The 19,384-nt window shown below is 40.3% G+C and overlaps 1 protein-coding gene across 4 annotated transcripts in view; it reads right to left on the reverse strand.

The window, feature by feature from the left end:
* ccdc142 (coiled-coil domain containing 142) overlaps positions 1 to 19,384 on the reverse strand; it is a 153,467-nt gene that overhangs the window by 46,954 nt on the left and 87,129 nt on the right. For all 4 annotated transcript variants that reach the window (XM_043709442.1, XM_043709267.1, XM_043709356.1 and 1 more), the window contains one exon: positions 8,795 to 8,970. In XM_043709442.1, coding sequence (XP_043565377.1) covers positions 8,795 to 8,970 — 176 coding nt within the window. The remainder of the gene's footprint in view (positions 1 to 8,794; positions 8,971 to 19,384) is intronic.

A 19,384-nucleotide genomic window follows, 5' to 3' on the forward strand; every position in this document is an offset into this window, starting at 1 on the left:
GGGGAGGGAAATATATCCCTGGTGGTGGGGTCTGTTTGGAGGCGGAGAGGGGTGGGGAGGGAAATATATCCCTGGTGGTGGGGTCTGTTTGGAGGCGGAGAGGGGTGGGGAGGGAAATATATCCCTGGTGGTGGGGTCTGTTTGGAGGCGGAGAGGGGTGGGGAGGGAAATATATCCCTGGTGGTGGGGTCTGTTTGGAGGCGGAGAGGGGTGGGGAGGGAAATATATCCCTGGTGGTGGGGTCTTTTTGGAGGTGGCGGAAATGTCGGCGGATGATTTGGTTTATGCGAAGGTTGGTAGGGTGGAAGGTGAGCACCAGGGGCGTTCTGTCCTTGTTACGGTTGGAGGGGTGAGGTCTGAGGGCGGAGGTGCGGGATGTAGACAAGATGCGTTGGAGGGCATCTTTAACCTCATTCAACCCCTTGAGCCTGTTCTGCTATTCAATATGATCATGGCTGATTATTGAGCTCAGTACCTTAATCCTACCTTCCGCCATTTCCCCTGATCCCTTTAGCCACAAGAGTTACATCTACCTCCTTCTTGAAAACATATAATGTTTTGGCCTCAACCACTTTCTGTGATAGTGAATTCCACAGGCTTACCCACTCTGTGTGCAGAAAGCTCTCCTCATCTCAGTCCTAAAAGTTTTACCCATTATCCTTAAATGATGACCTGGTTCTGGACTCCCTACCATAGGAACATCTTTCTTGCACTAATCTGTCTAGTCCTGTCAGAATTTTACACATTTCTATGACATTCGCACAGCCACCCCCTTCACTCTTCTAAACACTAATGAATACTATTCTATTCAACTCAATATCTCCTTATATTACATCAGCCCTGCCATCCCAAGAATCAATTTGGTAAACCTTTGTTGCACTCCCTCAGTAGCAAAAACATCCTTCCTCAGATAAGGAAACCACACAATGTTCCAGATGTGGCCACATCGATGCCCTGTTCAACTGCAGCAAGATATCCTTATTCCTGTACTTGAATCCTCTTGCTATGAAGGCCAACGTACAGTATGCCTTCTTTACTGCTTACCACACCTGTGTGCTTACTTTTAGCAACTGATGCACAAGGACATCCAGGTCTCATCACACACTCCCTTCTCTCAATTTCCAGCCATTCAAATAAAAATCTGTCTTCCTATTTTTGCAACTAAAATGGATAGCCTCACATTTATCTATATTATAATGCATCTGCCATTCATTTGTTTACTAACAGGGCGAAAGTGAGGACTGCCGATGCTGGAGATTGGAATCAAGGTTAGAGTGGTGCTGGAAATGCACAGAAGGTCAGGCAGCATCCGAGGAGCAGGAAAATCAACGTTCCAGGCAGGAGCCCTTCATCAGGAAGGATGTCTACAAGAATGTTTACTTACAGTATGTCCAAATCACACTGCAAAATCTCTGCATGCTCCTCACAGCTCACCCTTCAACCCAGTTTTGTGTCATCTGTGAACTTCGAGATGTTATATTTAGACATATATTTATGTTATGCTAAATTATTAACATAAATTGTGAATAGCTGGAGTGCTAGTACTAATCCCTATGGTATACCACTGCCTGTCATTCAGAAAAAGATCCATGCTATTCCTACTCTTTGTTTCCTATCTTCTAAGCAATTTTCTGTCCATCTCAAAATACTACTTCCAATCCCATGCACTTTAATTTTGCACATTAATTTCTAATGTGGGACTTTGTCAATAGTCCTTTGAAAATCCAAATAATCTACATTAAAGAGAATGCAAACTACATGTTTTTGAGTCCATTGAACAAGGCTTTTTTTATGGATTTACACTCACTGAATGCACTGGTAAAGCTAGTATTTGCTGCCAATCCTTACTTGCCCTTGAACCATTACAGTCCATGTGGTGAAGATACTCTCACAGTGATTATACTTCTGGTATAACTGAGTAGCTTGCCAGGCCAGTTAAGAGTCAACTTACACTGGATTGGACCTGATGCCAAGTAAAAATGAGATTAAATAAGGATGACAGATGTCCTGCCCTAAAAGGCATTATCAAATCAAATAGACTTTTATGGTAATCTTGTTGTTTCACTGTGATCATTGCTTGATTGTAATTTTGCTAAAGATGCAATTAATAGATGGATATTTGTAAGTCAGTTGTAAGCAAGTGCTGAGAAAGTAAATAAAATTTGGAACAAATTGTTTGTTTTACAAATATGCTTAAATGTTGATTAAATTGCAGATTATTTCTGCTAACAAGTGGAAAATCTACTTATTTTAAAACCCAACATTAATTTCAGTGTCTACTTTATTTTCCTGATAATGTGCAAAACTAATTAGAGAATAAACATCAAGAATACTGACAACTACCCCTTGCCATAAAAATGCATAAGAGCAAAATTGCTATTATGAATAGGAACTTAGCAAACAAAATAAATTTGTACAAAATATTACTTGGGCTGCAGTTCTATGTCTAGTTTGTGCTACCCTAATCCAGAGAAGATTCTACTTAAATTATGCACATTAAAGTTATAGAGCCTGTTGAATCTAAACTGAGCAAGATGGTGCCAGAGATGGAAACACTGGGCTGGATTTTACCAGTCATCTTAAGACAGGCTGAGAGGCAGGAGGGCAGGAAAAATGACAGTGGAAGGCATCTGCATAATATTTTTATACTATCAGGGCATGTTACCAGTGACAAGAACTTTAGTTCAGGGCAGGTGATGGCCTAGTGCTATTGTCACGAGACTATTAATTCAGAGACACAGGTAATGTCCCATGCATCCAGGTCAAATCCTGCCATAGCAGATGGTTGAATTTGTAAGCAATGAAAATCTGGAACTAGAAGTCTAATCCTTTAACATTTCTACTAGTTTAGCTTTGTATTTTTAATGCTTCCATCCTGTTAGTGAATTTCAGAACCGTTGGCAATGATCCAAATTGCAGAACCGTTGGCATGTTAGTGAATTTCAGAACCGTTGGCAATGATCCAAATTGCAGAACCGTTGGCAATGATCTTTTCATCTTCACTGTCAACAGGGGTGGTACCAGAGGACTGGAGAGTGGCGAATGTTGTGCCCCTGTTCAAAAAAGGGAATAGGGATAACCCCGGGAATTACAGGCCAGTTAGTCTACTTCGGTGGTAGGCAAAGTAATGGAAAGGGTACTGAGGGATAGGATTTATGAGTACCTGGAAAGACACTGCTTGATTAGGGACAGCCAGCATGGATTTGTGAAGGGTAGGTCTTGCCTTACAAGTCTTACACCTCCTTGAATTCTTCGAGGAGGTGACCAAGCATGTGGATGAGGGTAGAGCAGTGGATGTAGTGTACATGGATTTTATTTGAGAAGGTTCCCCATGGTAGGCTTATGCGGAAAGTCAGGAGGCATGGGATAGAGGGAAATTTGGCCAGTTGGATAGAAAACTGGCTAACCGTTTGAAGTCAGAGAGTGGTGGTAGATGGTAAATATTCAACCTGGAGCCCAGTTACAAGTGGAGTTCCGGATGGATCAGTTCTGGGTCCTCTGCTGTTTGTAATTTTTATTAATGACTTGGAAGAGGAAGTCGAAGGGTGGGTCAGTAAATTTGCAGATGATACGAAGATTGGTGGAGTTGTGGATAGTGAGGAGGGCTGTTGTCGGCTGCAAAGGGACTTAGATATGATGCAGAGCTGGGCTGAGGAGTGGCAGATGGAGTTCAACCCTGTCAAGTGTGAGGTTGTCCATTTTGGAAGGACAAATAAGAATGCGGAATACAGGGTTAATGGTAGGGTTCTTAGTCAGGTGGAGGAACAGAGGGATCTTGGGGTCTATGTACATAGATCTTTGAAGGTTGCCACTCAGGTGGATAGAGTTTGTAAGAAGGCCTATGGAGTATTATCGTTCATTAGCAGAGGGATTGAATTCAAGAGTCGTGAAGTGATGTTGCAGCTGTACAGGACTTTGGTTAGGCCACAGTTGGAGTACTGTGTGCAGTTCTGGTCGCCTCACTTTAGGAAAGATGTGGGAGCTTTGGAGAGGTTGCAGAGAAGATTTACCAGGATGTTGCCTGGAATGGAGTGGAAGTCGTACGAGGATAGGTTGAGAGTTCTCGGCCTTTTCTCGTTGGAACGGCGAAGGATGAGGGGTGACTTGATGGAGGTTTATAAGATGATCAGAGGAATAGGTAGAGTAGACAGTCAGAAACTTTTTCCCCGGGTGCAACAGAGTGTTACAAGGGGACATAAATTTAAGGTGAAGGGTGGAAGGTATAGGGGAGATGTCAGGGGTGGGTTCTTTACCCAGAGAGTGGTGGGGGCATGGAATGCGCTGCCTGTGGGAGTGGCAGAGTCAGAATCATTGGCAACCTTTAAGCGGCAATTGGATAGGTACATGGATGGGCGCTTAAGCTAGGACAAATGTTTGGCACAACATCGTGGGCCGAAGGGCCTGTTCTGTGCTGTATTGTTCTATGTTCTATGTTCTATGAAACACTAAAATTAAGCTGAGGTTATAATTCACTCCTACTATAACAATTAGAACAGAAATAAAGAACTGAAGTCCATAAACATTCTTGGAATAGCAATTAGCTGAGAACACATTTATCTCATGCACGAATTACTGCTGCTAAATCAACAAAACAGTACCTTTGGGATTTTAGGCATAAAATACATTTCATGAAATTGGATCTCAAGAACTGAATCACCCCGGAATATCATTCAGTTGGACTATCAGATAGTTTATTTTATTAATTCATGGAAGTGAGCAACCTAGCAAGGTGAACATTTACTGCGCATTCCTAATTTGCCCTTGAGAGGGCAATGGTCAGTGAGTTTCTTGAACTACTTCATACCATCTGGTAGAGGTACACTCAGTGCCATTAATTAAAGAATTGCATATTTTAATCCAATGGAAGTGAAAGAATAACAATGTAGTTTCAAGTAAGGAGGATGTGGGGCTTTGAGAGGAACTTGAGAGAAGTGGTATTCCCACACATCTGTTTGTCATTCTAGTCGTAGAGGTCAAGGGTTTTTCAGAAATTAGGTAATTAGCAAAGTATGGAGTTAATATTAAAATTGGTATCTATCACAAAAGAGATATTGTGAAGAGGATACTGAAGAGATTCATTTGGATAAGATTAGAGGTTATAAAGTTTTCTTTTCAGTGGACTTTTGTTGAGATATAAAATATTGTAGTTGAAGGAGTAGTGGAAACAAAGACTGTAACAGCTTTTAAAAGAAAAATGGGAAGTATTTGAAAAAAAAAAAGTAGTTTTAAAGGTACAGGGAACAGGGTAAAGTTGATAACTTTTCCACATAAAGTGAACAGACCCCTTCTGTACTGTACAATTCTCTGATTCTGTGAGGAAGATCTGAGAAGTAGGAATAAATAAAGCCTTTATAAATAGAGTTATTACTCCGATGTAAGGTCATTTAACCTGAAATGTTATATTTTTGACTAAGTGAAGAGGCATGCACTCAGATAAAAGGGCCTTATGTTCATGGACAAGACATGGGTTTTTCCGCACAGTTGCATTCTTTTCAACTCATTTCATGTTCACGAACAGGTAAAATGCCAAATTGTAGTGATAGGTAGTGATAGGTAGGCAGAAAGTTCTCTCCCCTACTAAAACATTCTAGGTTCTAAGTTGGATGGCACTACATCCACAAGCATCAACTCCCTCCACCAACAACGCTCAGTAATACCAGTGTGAACTATCTACAAGATATACTGCCGTCCCAAGGAACAGCACTGTGGCTCAGTGGTTAGCACTGCTGCCTCTTGGCAGCAGCAACCGGGTACAATTCCCGCATTGAGTGACTGTCTATGTGGTGTATGCACATTGTCCCCGTGTCTGCGTGGGTTTCCTCCAGGTGCTCCAGTTTCCTCCCACAATCCAAAGATGTACTAGTCAGGTGAATTGGCCATGTTAAATTGCCCATAGTATTAGGTGCATTAGTCAGGGGTAAATCTAGGCTGGGGAATGGGTCTAGGTGGGTTACTTTTCGAAGGGTCGGTGTGGACATGTTGGGCTGAAGGGCCTGTTTCCATACTGTAGGGAATCGAATCTAAAAAAAGATCCTCAGACAGCACCTTCTGAACCCAAAACCACTTCTATGTACAAGGACAAGAGCAGCAGATACACAGGAATGCCATCACTTTCAAATGCCCCTCCAGGCCACTCACCATCCTGACTTGGAAATAAGTTGCTATTCCTTCACTGTCACTGGGTCAAACTCATGGAATTCCCTCCATAATGGCATTGTGGGTCAACTCACAACAGGTAGACTGCAGTGGTTCAGGATGGCAGCTCATCACTACCTTCTCAAGGCAACTAGGGATAAGCAATACAATGCTGCCAGCCAGTGATGCCACATCCCACAAATGAATTTAAAAAATTTTAAAGGCACCTGAACACACTCCAAACTAGGACCATCAGTCAACCTCTGCTCATCAGCCTTACCATAGGAAAGACAAGGGATCAGGTAATATGTGGCGAAAAAAGGCTTTCGTGACATATAAACGCAGCTCGGACAAAGGTGGCCATTGAGGTTAACACCCCTGGGTGCTTCAAGGAAACCTAGCACCAGTGTTGCAAGAGGATAGAGCACTGCAGTGGTCCGCCAGGGTATGTGCCACTGTCTATTCAATTCTTCACATGCTCCTCTGAGTAAGAGCTGGCATTGCAAAGTTGCAACTGCAGAGAACTTTCACACATGAAATTGGGTGCCTTAAGTGAAATCAATGTGTGCCACTTCTTTGCAGCTGGCACCACATGACACTGCCTCTCACACATCTGCTTTGGTTCACATTTAGTACATAAAAAAAGTAGCAACAGTGAGCAACTCACAGACCTTTTATCATACCAGGAGAACGTATACATCTGATAGCATTTCACCAAAGACTTGCATGGAATAGGGACATAATCATAAAAAAATGACCTTTTGATTTAAATCTCTCCTTTGAATTCAGGCATGCTTGCTTGACACAGTCAGACTTTCTGGGAGCAGACAGTGTTGCTGACTCACTTGGACAGGCTTGTTGGTCTTGTCAAGATTCATTTCTAACACTAAGTGTTGAACAACATCAGGTCAGACTTCATATGATAACTTTTCATAAGCTAATTAACTTATAGACAGTTCAATCCTAACACTGGAAGCATTTGTTGAGAAAAAAAAAAATTTCTGAAGGAGCCAAGTTAGTGAAGACCAGTGTTCCCACTAACTTTGTTTTCATCTGTATTCCATGATCGATAACAACTTCCAGAAGCAAAGTCAATACTGTCAAACAATGTCAGCACACGAAGCGTCATGTGCGGACATTCTGAGTGGCTGTGCAGCTTGGGGGGAATGTAGGCGAAGGCATATGTTGTTGTGGTTCTGTTCGCATATGTACACAGTGGAGTTGGAGGAAGATGTCTACCTTGCCAGATACACGAGCCATAATACGTTACATATATTTGTGAACAGACAAATTACCCATTGTTTTTGGACTCATAGGATAGCCACCATGAATGCAATTTCAGCAGCTTGAATGTTGATGAGTATTCATGACATGCTATTAAATACAAAACAGATTCCAACATGAAAGCCAATCCACCAGAAATATTCTGAGAATATAACAGCAAATGTTAACTCGTCATTGGAAACAGAAATTTTTCTTCCCTCCCAATTAGATTCCTCAATTCACACTTCTGCAAAATCAGGGTGATCCTGGACAATTCCGTTTTGTTTCTTTTTCATCAAATATTGCCTGATATACTCAGTACTTCCAACATGTACGTTTTTTTATTATACTGTATTTGTTGTATTACTGTAGAAAGAAAAATGTATTAAAAAGGATTTTGTAAAAATAGTTTGTGGTACTAGACAAATTTTATTTATACTTTATAGGAAAAATGTGATGAAAATAGCATCACAATATATGCTTTAATGAAATGGATTTAGTCTCAAATCTATGTCAGATTTTGATTCAGGAAAAAAGTAGTAAAATAATACTCTCAAATATACTATTCTTTTTATGGCTACACTATTACAGAGCTCCAATTACTCTGAAACACAATGAGTTTCACAGTCGGCAATTGGATCTTTTCAGCAGATCCAAATTTTTAATTAGTTGAATTAATTTTCTCAACTAATTTACAACTAAACAAAACCAGGGATTGAAGAAAAAGTGACACACCAAAGTATTTATCATAAAAGGGCAAATAGAATGCAATATGAAAACGCGTTTTGTTAAGGCATTGTGGTTAGCATCACTCGTGGCTTATGACTTGGAACATACTGATGTAGCTCCTCAGAAACATACAAATGAGAAATCTATCAGGCCAGCACACTAATCCTACTAGAAATAATGGTCTTTGCCATTTTGAATCTTACAAAATGACAAGCTTTAATTAATGGTGCAGAAAAACTAAAAGGCAGCATCCTTTTTATTGTCACTCTCATTCACAACCAACTTTAAGTAGACTGTAAACAAGCTGACAAGATCAGTGTGTTAGTGAAAATATAATTTACCCTTGGATTCTAAACATCCCACATGTGGACTTTTGCTGGTTTAAAAACGACTTAAGAGTAGGTATAAATATTTAGCTACGTTGCCTCGTAATATGGAGCAGATAACACACAAGACCTTTAGAAGTTTAGAATGCTGATAAAATGGCTATCTTGGGTCCAGTATGTGACCCATTCAATAAAAGTATATCATTCACATTACCCACACGCACATCTCAGCAACTGTGAATTTAACCAAATAGTATAACAATCTAAACCAAATACTGGACAAGATGGCTTCAACAGAATTCACTGCATCTCAGAAAAACTGAAACCAAAATCTCACTCACTTTTAGATCTGCTTGAATTAATAGGAGAAACTGATTCATGGACCAAGAGAAAAGAAATTGGAATCCTTTTGTCATTAGCCAATGGGATGAAGTTTGCATAGTTGTGATGCAATGACTCACTGTCCGCACCAAGATTGGTGGTACTACCAATTTTCGAACTAGTCCAGTGCTGGTACCTGAAATGAGGAACAAGTACAAGTTTAAAATAAACATTTTTAAGGATGTATCACACCAATTCTAATCCTGTATCGTATTATCCAGTCATCATGTTAGGGCATATAGTATAATTAGTTAATTAAGATTGGTGGAAAGTGCAAGCAATCTCTGTGGTAATTAGAAAGTCTTAATATAATCTTGGAAATCTTGTATGATTTCAAAAAACTGATAGTTTTAATACATTATTTGGTTCAAGAATTGGACTTTATAAAAGAGCTAAAGGTCTATGAGATTTCTGTGTGATCAGACAAAGTCAACTTTATCTGCAATTGATAACTGGGGTTACCTTTCAATTGGGAGAAAGTGTGGACTGCAGATTTGGAGATGAGAGTCAAGAATTGTAGTGCTGAAGAGCTTATACTCGAAATGTCGACTCTCCTGCTCCTAGGATGTTGCTGACCTGTTACCTTTTAATTATCGGACATTCGTTTTGTTCACTAAGAAATGGGTGAGCAACTATTACAAGTCTGGCAGGGATCTTGTGAACCCATTTGGCTGCTTGAGTCATGGACAGTAAGCTTTTAAATCCACACACAGTATAATTGCCAAAAAGCTGGTGAGACAGACGAGTCTTAGTCCTAACTCTACTATTTAGCCCACAATTGTAACATTCAACAAGAATTAGTGATGTACACATTGTATTTACAAGATTAAAAACGATCTCAGATAGAAACTCAGCAGTTCAGGCAACATCTGCAGAGACAGAAATAAGAGCTGAAGTTTCCAGTCCATGTAAGTCCAAATTTGCAAGTCAATGTTTTCTGAGAAGCCGGTCATAAGCACATAAAAGGAGTTTCCTCAAAGTTTAAAACAGCAAGCCCTGGACAATATCCCAGCTTGAATCGAAAAGTGTGGTGCTGGAAAAGCACAGTAAGTCAGTTAGTATCCAAGGAGCAGGTCAGTCGACTTTTCAGCCATAAGCCCTTCATCAGGAATGACATATGACTGGAAATGTAGCACACTCTGGAGAACATGTCTTTAGGACATCCACTAGAACATTATTTGAGTCCATAGCTATTGTTATGCTCAGCGCCTCCAGCTGATCCTTGATAATGGATTGAATCAAAATTATTGTGACGTTGATGTTGCCAGGACAGATCATCATTTGACTATTTTAAGTGATGACAGTTGCAAATGTTTCAGTGTTACCTTTTGTATTGAAATGCTCAGTTCTAGCACTTCAAAATTGTATTCAGGGACAATCCTCTTTCTGTAAGTTGTCCATTACCATCACAGCTGGAAATGGCAGGACTGCAGAACTCTGATCTGATTTGTTGCTTGTCAGATAGCTTTGCTCATATGCGACTTCTACTGTTTAGCATGCTTGTAATCCCATTAATAATTGAATTAGAATTAGAATCCCTACAGTGTGGAAACAGGCCCTTTGGCCCAAAAGTCCATAACGACACTCGGAAGAGTAACCCATCCAGACCCATTCTCCCTACCCTATATTTACCCCTGACTCGTAACCTACACAATGGGCAATTTAGCATGGCAAATTAACCTAACCTGCACATGTTTGAATTGTGGGAGGAAACCGGAGCACCTGGTGGAAACCCATGCAGACATGGGCGAATGTGCAAACTCCACACAGACAGTTGCCAGAGGCTGGAATCAAACCCAGGTCCCTAGCGCTGTGAGGCAGCAGTGCTAACCACTGAGCCACCATGCCGCCCCAACATGTTGAAGCTTAGTCTCAAATTTAGATCTGTCTGGTGCTCCTCTAACCATATTCTCCAATGTTCTTCACTGAATCAGGATTGGTTATTTGGCTTGATTGTTATCATTGATATGACAGACCTTGAAGTTACAGATTGTGGTAAAATATAATTCTGCTGTTGCTGACGGTCCATAGCATTTCTCAGATGCACAATTTTAGCTGCTGGACCAGTTTATTTTTAACATTCATGGTACATAGGTATTGCTGGCTAGGTAGGCATGCATTGCCCACTCTTAATTGCCCTTGAGAAGGTGGTGATGAGTTCTTGGGGTGTAATTAAACCAACAGTGTTTATTACAAAGGGAGTTGCAGGATTTTGATCCAGCAACCCTGAAGGAACAGCAATATATTTCTAAGTCAAGATGATATGAAACTTGAAGGGGGAACTGCAGCTTGTTTTCTCATTCAACTGCAAACTTTCTCCTGTGTGATAGAGGTCATGGCTTTGGAATGTGCTGTTGAGAGAGGTTTGGTCAGTTACTTCAACACCTCTTGGTACATATTACTATTGCTGATCATAAATGGCGAAAGGGAATTAGGTCTCAATCAGTAGGCTTCCCTGACTATGTTTGAATTGATGCCATGAGACTTCATAGGGTGTAGACTCAATGTTGAAGACGCCCAGGGCTTTCTCTTCTTATCCCACCGTGGGCAGCACAAGAGGAGAAAGCCCAGGGAGTCCTCAACATTGACTCTAGACCCTAGAGACTCTCACAGCGCCAGGGACCCGGGTTTGATTCCGCCCTCAGGCTGTGCGGAGTCTGCACATTCTCCCCATGTCTACATGAGTTTCCTCTGGGTGCTCTGGTTTCCTCCCACAATCCCATGACGTGCAAGTTACATTAATTAGCCATGCTAAATTACCCATGGTATTCAGGGATGCCGAGGTCAGTTGCATTAGTCAGGGGTAAATATAGAGGAATGGGTCTGGGTGGGTTACTCTTCGGAGGGTCGGTGTGGACTTTTTGGGCCGAAGGACCTGTTTTCACACTGTAGGGATTCTGTATTAAAAATGATATAGTGCAGTGCCACCATATTAGGTTGGCATTCTCTACTAAGGAGACATAGTCGGGGATAGTGATAGTGATTTCTGGAACATCAAATGCAAGAAAATGGCACTGTATAATGTCATGCAGATGTTTGACTAGTCTGTCGAATAACGCTTTTATTTTTGGTATCCTAATGTCAGCGAGGAAGGTTTGCACATTCAGCTGGGTTAGGTAAGACTTATTGTTTGTCAAGGTCTATCGCAGGTGGTTTGGTTTTCATCAAATTCAATTATTCCTTAACAACTTGAATCAAGTAAAGGGAACAATGAGGATATGAGGTACAACTTGGCAAGGATGGATTGAGGAACATTACAAAAATGGTTGACAGTGGATAGGTGATGGCTAATATTTAAAGAATATTTAAAGAAATTTTTATTCCTGTCTGGCACAAAAAAAATGCAAGGTGGCTAGGCTGTGGCTTAGAAAAGAAATTCGGAATAGTATTAGCTCCAAAGAGGAGGCATACAAAATTGTCAGAATATGTAGCAATCCTGATGATAACGAGCATTTTAGGATTCAAAAGAAAAAAGTTTTATTAAGAGGGAGAAAATGGAGTGTGAGAGCATAATTGCAAAGTGATAGGAAACTGACCCCAAAAGATTCCTCTATGTGAAGAAAAAAAGATTAGTAAGGACAAACGCAGATCCAGTCAGAAACTAGGGAATTTATAAAAAGGAACAAAGAAATTTAACATATACTTTGGCTCTGGATTCACAAAAGAAGGCACTGTGCAGAAGTGTAGGGGAACCAAGAGCTTACTGAGTGGGAGGAATTGTAGGAAATTATCATTAGCAAGAAAGTAGTGCTCAGAAAATTAATGGAGATAGTTGCTTCCTTGTCAACATCTCTGTGTCACGCTTTCTACAGTGTTCCAGCAAAGCTCAGTGCAAGCTGAAAGAAAACACCTCATTTTCAGCTTGGCAATCCTGCAGCCTTCTGGACTCAATGGCAAGTTCAATAAATTTGGGGCTTGAGACACCTTCTCCCATGCTCTTACCCCAACCCCACATTCCAGGCCTTGTTGTCATGTGCAAAAGCAGAAGTTGCTACCAAACACACTGAGCTTTTTCAGCATGTATGAAGAGAAGCCAAAGTTAATGTTTTGGGTCCGGTGACCCTTCCTCAGAATTCTAAGTGTAGAGTGTTTTAAGTTTTACCGTATTTGTTTGCTGTATCTGAACCACTTTGAGAAGTCATGTGAATTCTCAAAGTGGTTCAGATACAACAAACAACTAAAATAATTCAACTGCTTTGCATTGCATGCATGCAATGAAAGTAATTTGCTTCGATTAATGATATATGAATAGGAAGGGTTTAGAAGAATATTGTCCAATGTTGGCAAATGGGACTAGATTAGGTTAGGATATGTGCATGGATGAGTTTGACCGAAGGGTCTGTTTCCATGCTGTATAATTCTATGACTTTATAACTGATGGTAGCAATACACTGGCATGATTATGAATTGGTTGGCAGCCAGAAATAAATAGGTCTTTTTCTGGGTGGCAGGCAGTGATTTGTGAGGTACCACAAGGATTGTCCTTGGGCACCAGTTATTCATGATATATATAAATGACTTAGCAACAGAACCAAATAGAATATTTCTAACTGGTTTGCTGACAACCCAAAACTGGGTGGGAATGAGAGTTTTGAGGAGGATTCAAGAAGGCTTCAAAGTGATTTAGAAAATTGAGTGTTGGGCAAATAGGTGGCAGATACAATACAACATGGCTAAATGTGAAATTATACACTTTGGTACACAAAACAGAAAAGTGGAATATTATTTAAATGGTGATACATTGGGAAATGTGGACGTATAAAAGAATTAGCTGTCCTTGTATACCAGTCATTGAAAATAGACATGTAGGTACAGCAATCAATTAATCAATCATTGAATCATAGATCCCTACAGTGTAGAAACAGGCCCTTCAGTCCAGCAAGTTCACACCGACCCTCCGAACAGCATCCCACCCAAATCCATTCTCCTGCTCAATTACTCTATACTTACTCCCAACTAATACATCCTAAACACTATGGGTAATCTAGCATGGCCAATTCACCTAAACTGCACTTCCCTGGATTATGGAAAGAAACCGGAGTACCCAAGGAAACCCACACAGACATGGGGAGAATGTGCTAGCTCCACACAGACAGTTCACCTAGGCTGGAATTGAATCAGAGTCCCTGGCGCTGTGAGACAGCAGTGCTAATCACTGAGCCACATGCCACTCCACTTAACAAGTAAAGCCTTCAGTGCACGAGGATTTGAGATCAGAAGTAGGAATGTCTTACCACAGTTGCACAGGGCTTTGGTGAGACCAATTTTGGGTTCTTTACCTAAGAAAGGATGTACTTGCCATACAGAGAATGCAGCAGAGATTCACTCAGCTGATATCGAGGATGGTATGATTGTCCTTGGGGAGAGATTTTTTCGACAGGACCAACATTCACTGGAGCTTAGAAGAATGAGACAGGATCTGATTCAAATATATAAAACTGCAACTGAGTTGGATAGACTGGGTGCAGGGAGGAAGGTTTTCCTGGTTGAATTGTCTAGAATCAGAGGATGTGATCTCAATATATGGAGAAGACCATTTAGGACTAAAATGAGGAAACATTTCTGCATTGAAAGAATAGCGAACTGATGGAATTTGCGATCACAGAAGACTGTGGAGGCAAAGTTAGTGAATATATCAAGAAAAACATATATATTTTTAGATTTTAAAGGCACCAAGGGATGTGGGGGGAAAAGCAGGATATAGAGGATCAGCCTTGATCAAAAGGCCTATTGGCTCCTTGTTTTGATATTTCTATTTCATGAATCTTCAGAACGTTATTTCAGAATATTTTGCTTCATAAAAGCAGTGACAGTACTTCAAAAATAATCTGTTGATTGTGCAAGTTATCAACTTTCTTTGAACTAACGATCTTTGATACTGTACATTATGCTTAACTTGGTAACATTCTTGCCTCTGGATTAGAAATGTATACATGTCAGTCTAATAACAGAGTCTGAACGTATATTATTTAATACGTTTGAATAAACCAGGGTGGACTGAAATTTATTCAGGAGTACTGAATAAAGAAAGAAAAGTTAGGGTCTTTCTTTCGAGCCTTCACACCTAGGGCCTCCCCCATTCCCCACACTGAGGTGTTATCAATGATCACAGGGCTGCCTGATTTTGATAAGTCTGAAGCCACCCATCCTAGTAAATAGGAGCTGAGTTAAATACCTCAGGGCTCAAACAGATGATGTTGTTTGGGTTGTTGTTTATACCCTTGCTTGCACCACCTGCCGAAAATCAACTTCCAGTTAAAGTCCAACTCAGCCCTCAAATTCTGAACAATATATTTTTCTTCAATCCTAATACCAGCAAAAAGCAATCATTCTTATTGTTAATTATGATATACTGGCAGAACAGAGAGCTTTTATGCATTCAATAAAATTCTCACATTTCAAAAATAATTAATTCTGTGAAGCACTCTAAGGCATTAAAATGTGATAAAGCCTTTTTTTTATTAGGTCCTTGGATTGTCATCTTCCACACTACCAATGGCTGTACAAAATTAGATCATGAGGTGGATGCAAATTACCTTTTGACTAAATGATTCTTAATTGCTTTATGATGGCAGCCAATTCCTTTGGTTTTGTGAATATGGCATCTCAGCACCAATGCGTGCTTTCCAAAATATTTTTTCTAAAAACTACAGTAGCTCAGACATTTCCAGTACTAATTCTCCACCTATAATTTATAATAGTCTAAAGAAATCTCAAAATAAGCTAAAAGTATTTCTGAAAAGAACATTGAGAAGCTTGAAAGCCAATTAGATCTCATTATTAAAGAATATAATGACCTGCTTCACATTAATAATGAGGAATTACGTCACAGATATAAAACAAGAATACTGGACTATTGAGACCATTATAGACAAGACAACGTTAGATATCTGACTACAAGTTGGCAATAAACTGAAATGTTAAAAGGAACAGCAAAATTTGACCAGTTTATGGTAACTATTTGCATTTTATGATTAGAGTATGTGAAAAATACCAAGTGGTTTGAAATGCATAATAAAGCATCACTTTTAGGATTTCAGATCACACCTGCTTGTATGACAAGGTGTATTATAGCCCACTCATGATTATTTTTTAAGAGATTTGTTTTCTGTCCAATACTCTGCTATCAAAAGCAGAACATTCTTGAAATTATATCACGCCATTGTAGTTCTCTTTCCAAACCACCATCCTTCAGTGGACATATAAGCAGTGAGCAGCAGTTGATTATTCTCCAGAACATTTATGACCCAACATTCAAGCTTGGTAAAATACAAACGAAAATACCATTTAGCATTCCTTTAGTGAGCCTGAGCTCAACTCCAGCATGCTTCAGCTGTTAGAAGATTAGATTACATTACAGTGTGGAAACAGGCCCTTCGGCCCAACAAGTCCACATCGACCCGCCGAAGCGCAACCCACCCATACCCCTACATTTACCCCTTACCTAACACTATGGGCAATTTAGCATGGCCAATTCACTTTACCTGCACATCTTTGAACTGTGGGAGGAAACCGGAGCACCCGGAGGAAACCCACGCAGACACGGGGAGAACGTGCAAACTCCACACAGTCAGTCGCCTGAGGCGGGAATTAAACCCGGGTCTCTGGCGCTGTGAGGCAGCAGTGCTAACCATGTGCCACCGTGCCGCCCACTAGCTAAATTGTAGAGATCAAGCTAAATTGTAGAGATGTAAACACAGGTTGACACTTCATTGTGGTTCTAAAAGAATTCTGCACTATTGGAAATGCTATTTTTCAAATGGGGCATTAAAGGGGAACACCTTATGACTTCCCATATCAGTGGTGAGAGTGGCCAAAAACAAAAAGGTCTGAACAGTTTTTTGACAAGGGATTATATAATCAGGGCAAAGTTTCAGAATATTGCTGAAAAGAGACATTTTGTCAAAGCTTTTTGAGTTGTACTCGTCAGAACAAGTCACAAGAACTCCAATTTAAGTGAAAGACCAACAATTATATTGTATGAAAAAAACCAAAGGACAATGGATGTTGGAAGTCAAAAAGAAAAACAGAGATTGTCATTGGACCCGAAACATTAGCTTTGCTTTCTCTTTACTGTATTATTATTCTGCAGGAATGCTGCATCATTGGCATGTGGATTCAGACTAGTAGCGTCGTTATAGAAAATACACCAGTTACTGATAATTGACAGTTAAGTGCCAAACTTTGTTTAAATTTAAAATCAGGCAAGTTGACTATGATTGGCCAATAGCCTTTACCCTGAGAAATGGAACAGTGAATGGTTATCACCTACTTGATAGAGGTTTATAGTTAGAAGTTCGGCACAACATCGTGGGCCGAAGGGCCTGTTCTGTGCTGTATTGTTCTATGTTCTATGTACTTTGAGTTGTAACAGGTGCAGTATGAAATATTAGACAGAAAGAACATGTATTATTAGATTAGAAGTGAATACAAACTTAGTTAGACTTGTGTTTACTCACCAATCCAGTCAAGACTATGGACAAAGCATTTGTACAAAATCATCAAACTAACCTCAGCATTTCAGCATTAGTTAGTCCATGTAATACAGGGTGAAGTCTATACTAACAAAATAACTTGCTGGGTTTTGTACATGCGAATCGAAGCAGAGATCCAAAGGCTTCACAAACAACCTTCCAATGAGATCCCACTTTAACTCAGTGCAACTTTCTCAAGGACACTTAGAAATAGGCAATAAGGGTGGCATTTCCATTAATGACCACATCCATGAAGAAATAGATAATCTCTTGAAAATGGACACACACCCAGAAATCAGCAAAATCAGAATTGCAATAAAGCAGCCTATGAACATTTAGTACATTATTAAATCTGTATACGATAAATCAAGATAAACCTTCACATTACATATATTTGAAAATGTGCTTTTAAAGTACTTCATTAAAAACAAATCTTATTTTACATACACAGGTAGTTTTCAACCAAACTTGCCATATCCCATAGTGACAGAAGTCTCAGTGATGCTCCTCCTTCTGTCAACTGCATACTCACATTATAATCAGTACCTCTCTCCCAACACACACACCAATACTCCCCAGTACACAGACTCATGACTTTTCCCAACACTCAACCCCTCCGCAGTCACTCATGACCTCCCACCTCTCTCAGTTGCAACTCAATAATGTTTTGCTTCTCCTCTCAGGACCCACTCAACTCACATCCTCCTCCTTTTTCACCATCCCTGTCAGCTGGATTTCACCACCTTCCCCAGTTGTGGAGAAACTCGAGTCCAAAAGCAGAGATAATGATGGATAATGAGAAGAAAAATCTTGAAACTTTACAAGACATTGATTGATGGGAGAGGGAAGTAACTATCCAGGCCCTAAACCAAGGCCCAAGATCCAAGCTCTTGGCCTAGCTACTCCCTTCAATGAAAGGTATCTACATCCAGAAATGCACTTTTGCTTTTATAAAATGATGAACGATTGTGTATACATTTATAAGCAGAAATGCAAAGGACAGAAATAGACCATTTGCCAGCATGCTACTTCATCTGAATACACCTGCCAATTTTAATATAGATACAGCTGCAAGCACAAAACAAACAGCAGATGCAAATAGTGAACAAAAATCCACCGTAACAGAAAATCCCGATTGGACTGTCACAGAACAAGATTCTTTCAGGAAAAAATTCAATCTCACATTTGTGACAAGTTTTTGTTTAGTCTTTAGGAAAATGGGCATCACACACAAGGCCAACATTTCTTGCCCATCCCTAATTCCACTTGAACTGAGTAGTACGCTCAGCCATTTCAGAGGCAGTTAAGAATCAACCACATTGCCATAGGTCTGGAGTCACATGTCGGCCAGATCATGTAAGGAGGGAACATTTCCTTCTCTAAAAGGCATTAGTGAATCAACTGGGCTTTTTACAACAAATGATGATAGCCTTATGGTCATTAATATCAAGATTAGCTTTCAACTGCAGATTATTGATTAAATTCAAATTCTGCCACTCTTCTCTAGGGTGCTATGGAAAAAACGTTCTGAACAAGAGTAAATCATACTCAGAATACACTCTGTTCTCTCTCCAAAGACACTGCCATACTTTGTTTTTATTTTGGCTAGAACATTAGCCTGGACCAGATTACCAACTCAGTGAGATTATAACTATGTCATCATATCCCACAGATGGAGTCATAGAGCCATAGAGATGTACAGCATGGAAACAAACCCTTCGGTCCAACCCGTCCATGCCGACCAGATATCCCAACCCAATCTAGTCCCACCTGCCAGCACCCGCCCCAAATCCCTCCAAACCCTTCCTATTCATGTACCCATCCAAATGTCTCTTAAATGTTGTAATTGTACCAGCCTCCACCACATCCTCTGGCAGCTCATTCCATACACGTACCACCCTCTGCGTGAAAAGGTTGTCCCTTACGTCTCTTTTATATCTTTCCCCTCTCACTCTAAACCTATGCCCTCTAGTTCTGGAGTCCCCCACCCCAGTGAAGAGACTTTGCCTATTTATCCTATCCATGCCCCTCATAATTTTGTAAACCTCTATAAGGTCACCCCTCAGCCTCCGAAGC

Source organism: Chiloscyllium plagiosum, chromosome 1, assembly GCF_004010195.1.
Source record: "Chiloscyllium plagiosum isolate BGI_BamShark_2017 chromosome 1, ASM401019v2, whole genome shotgun sequence".
NCBI lineage: Eukaryota > Metazoa > Chordata > Chondrichthyes > Orectolobiformes > Hemiscylliidae > Chiloscyllium > Chiloscyllium plagiosum.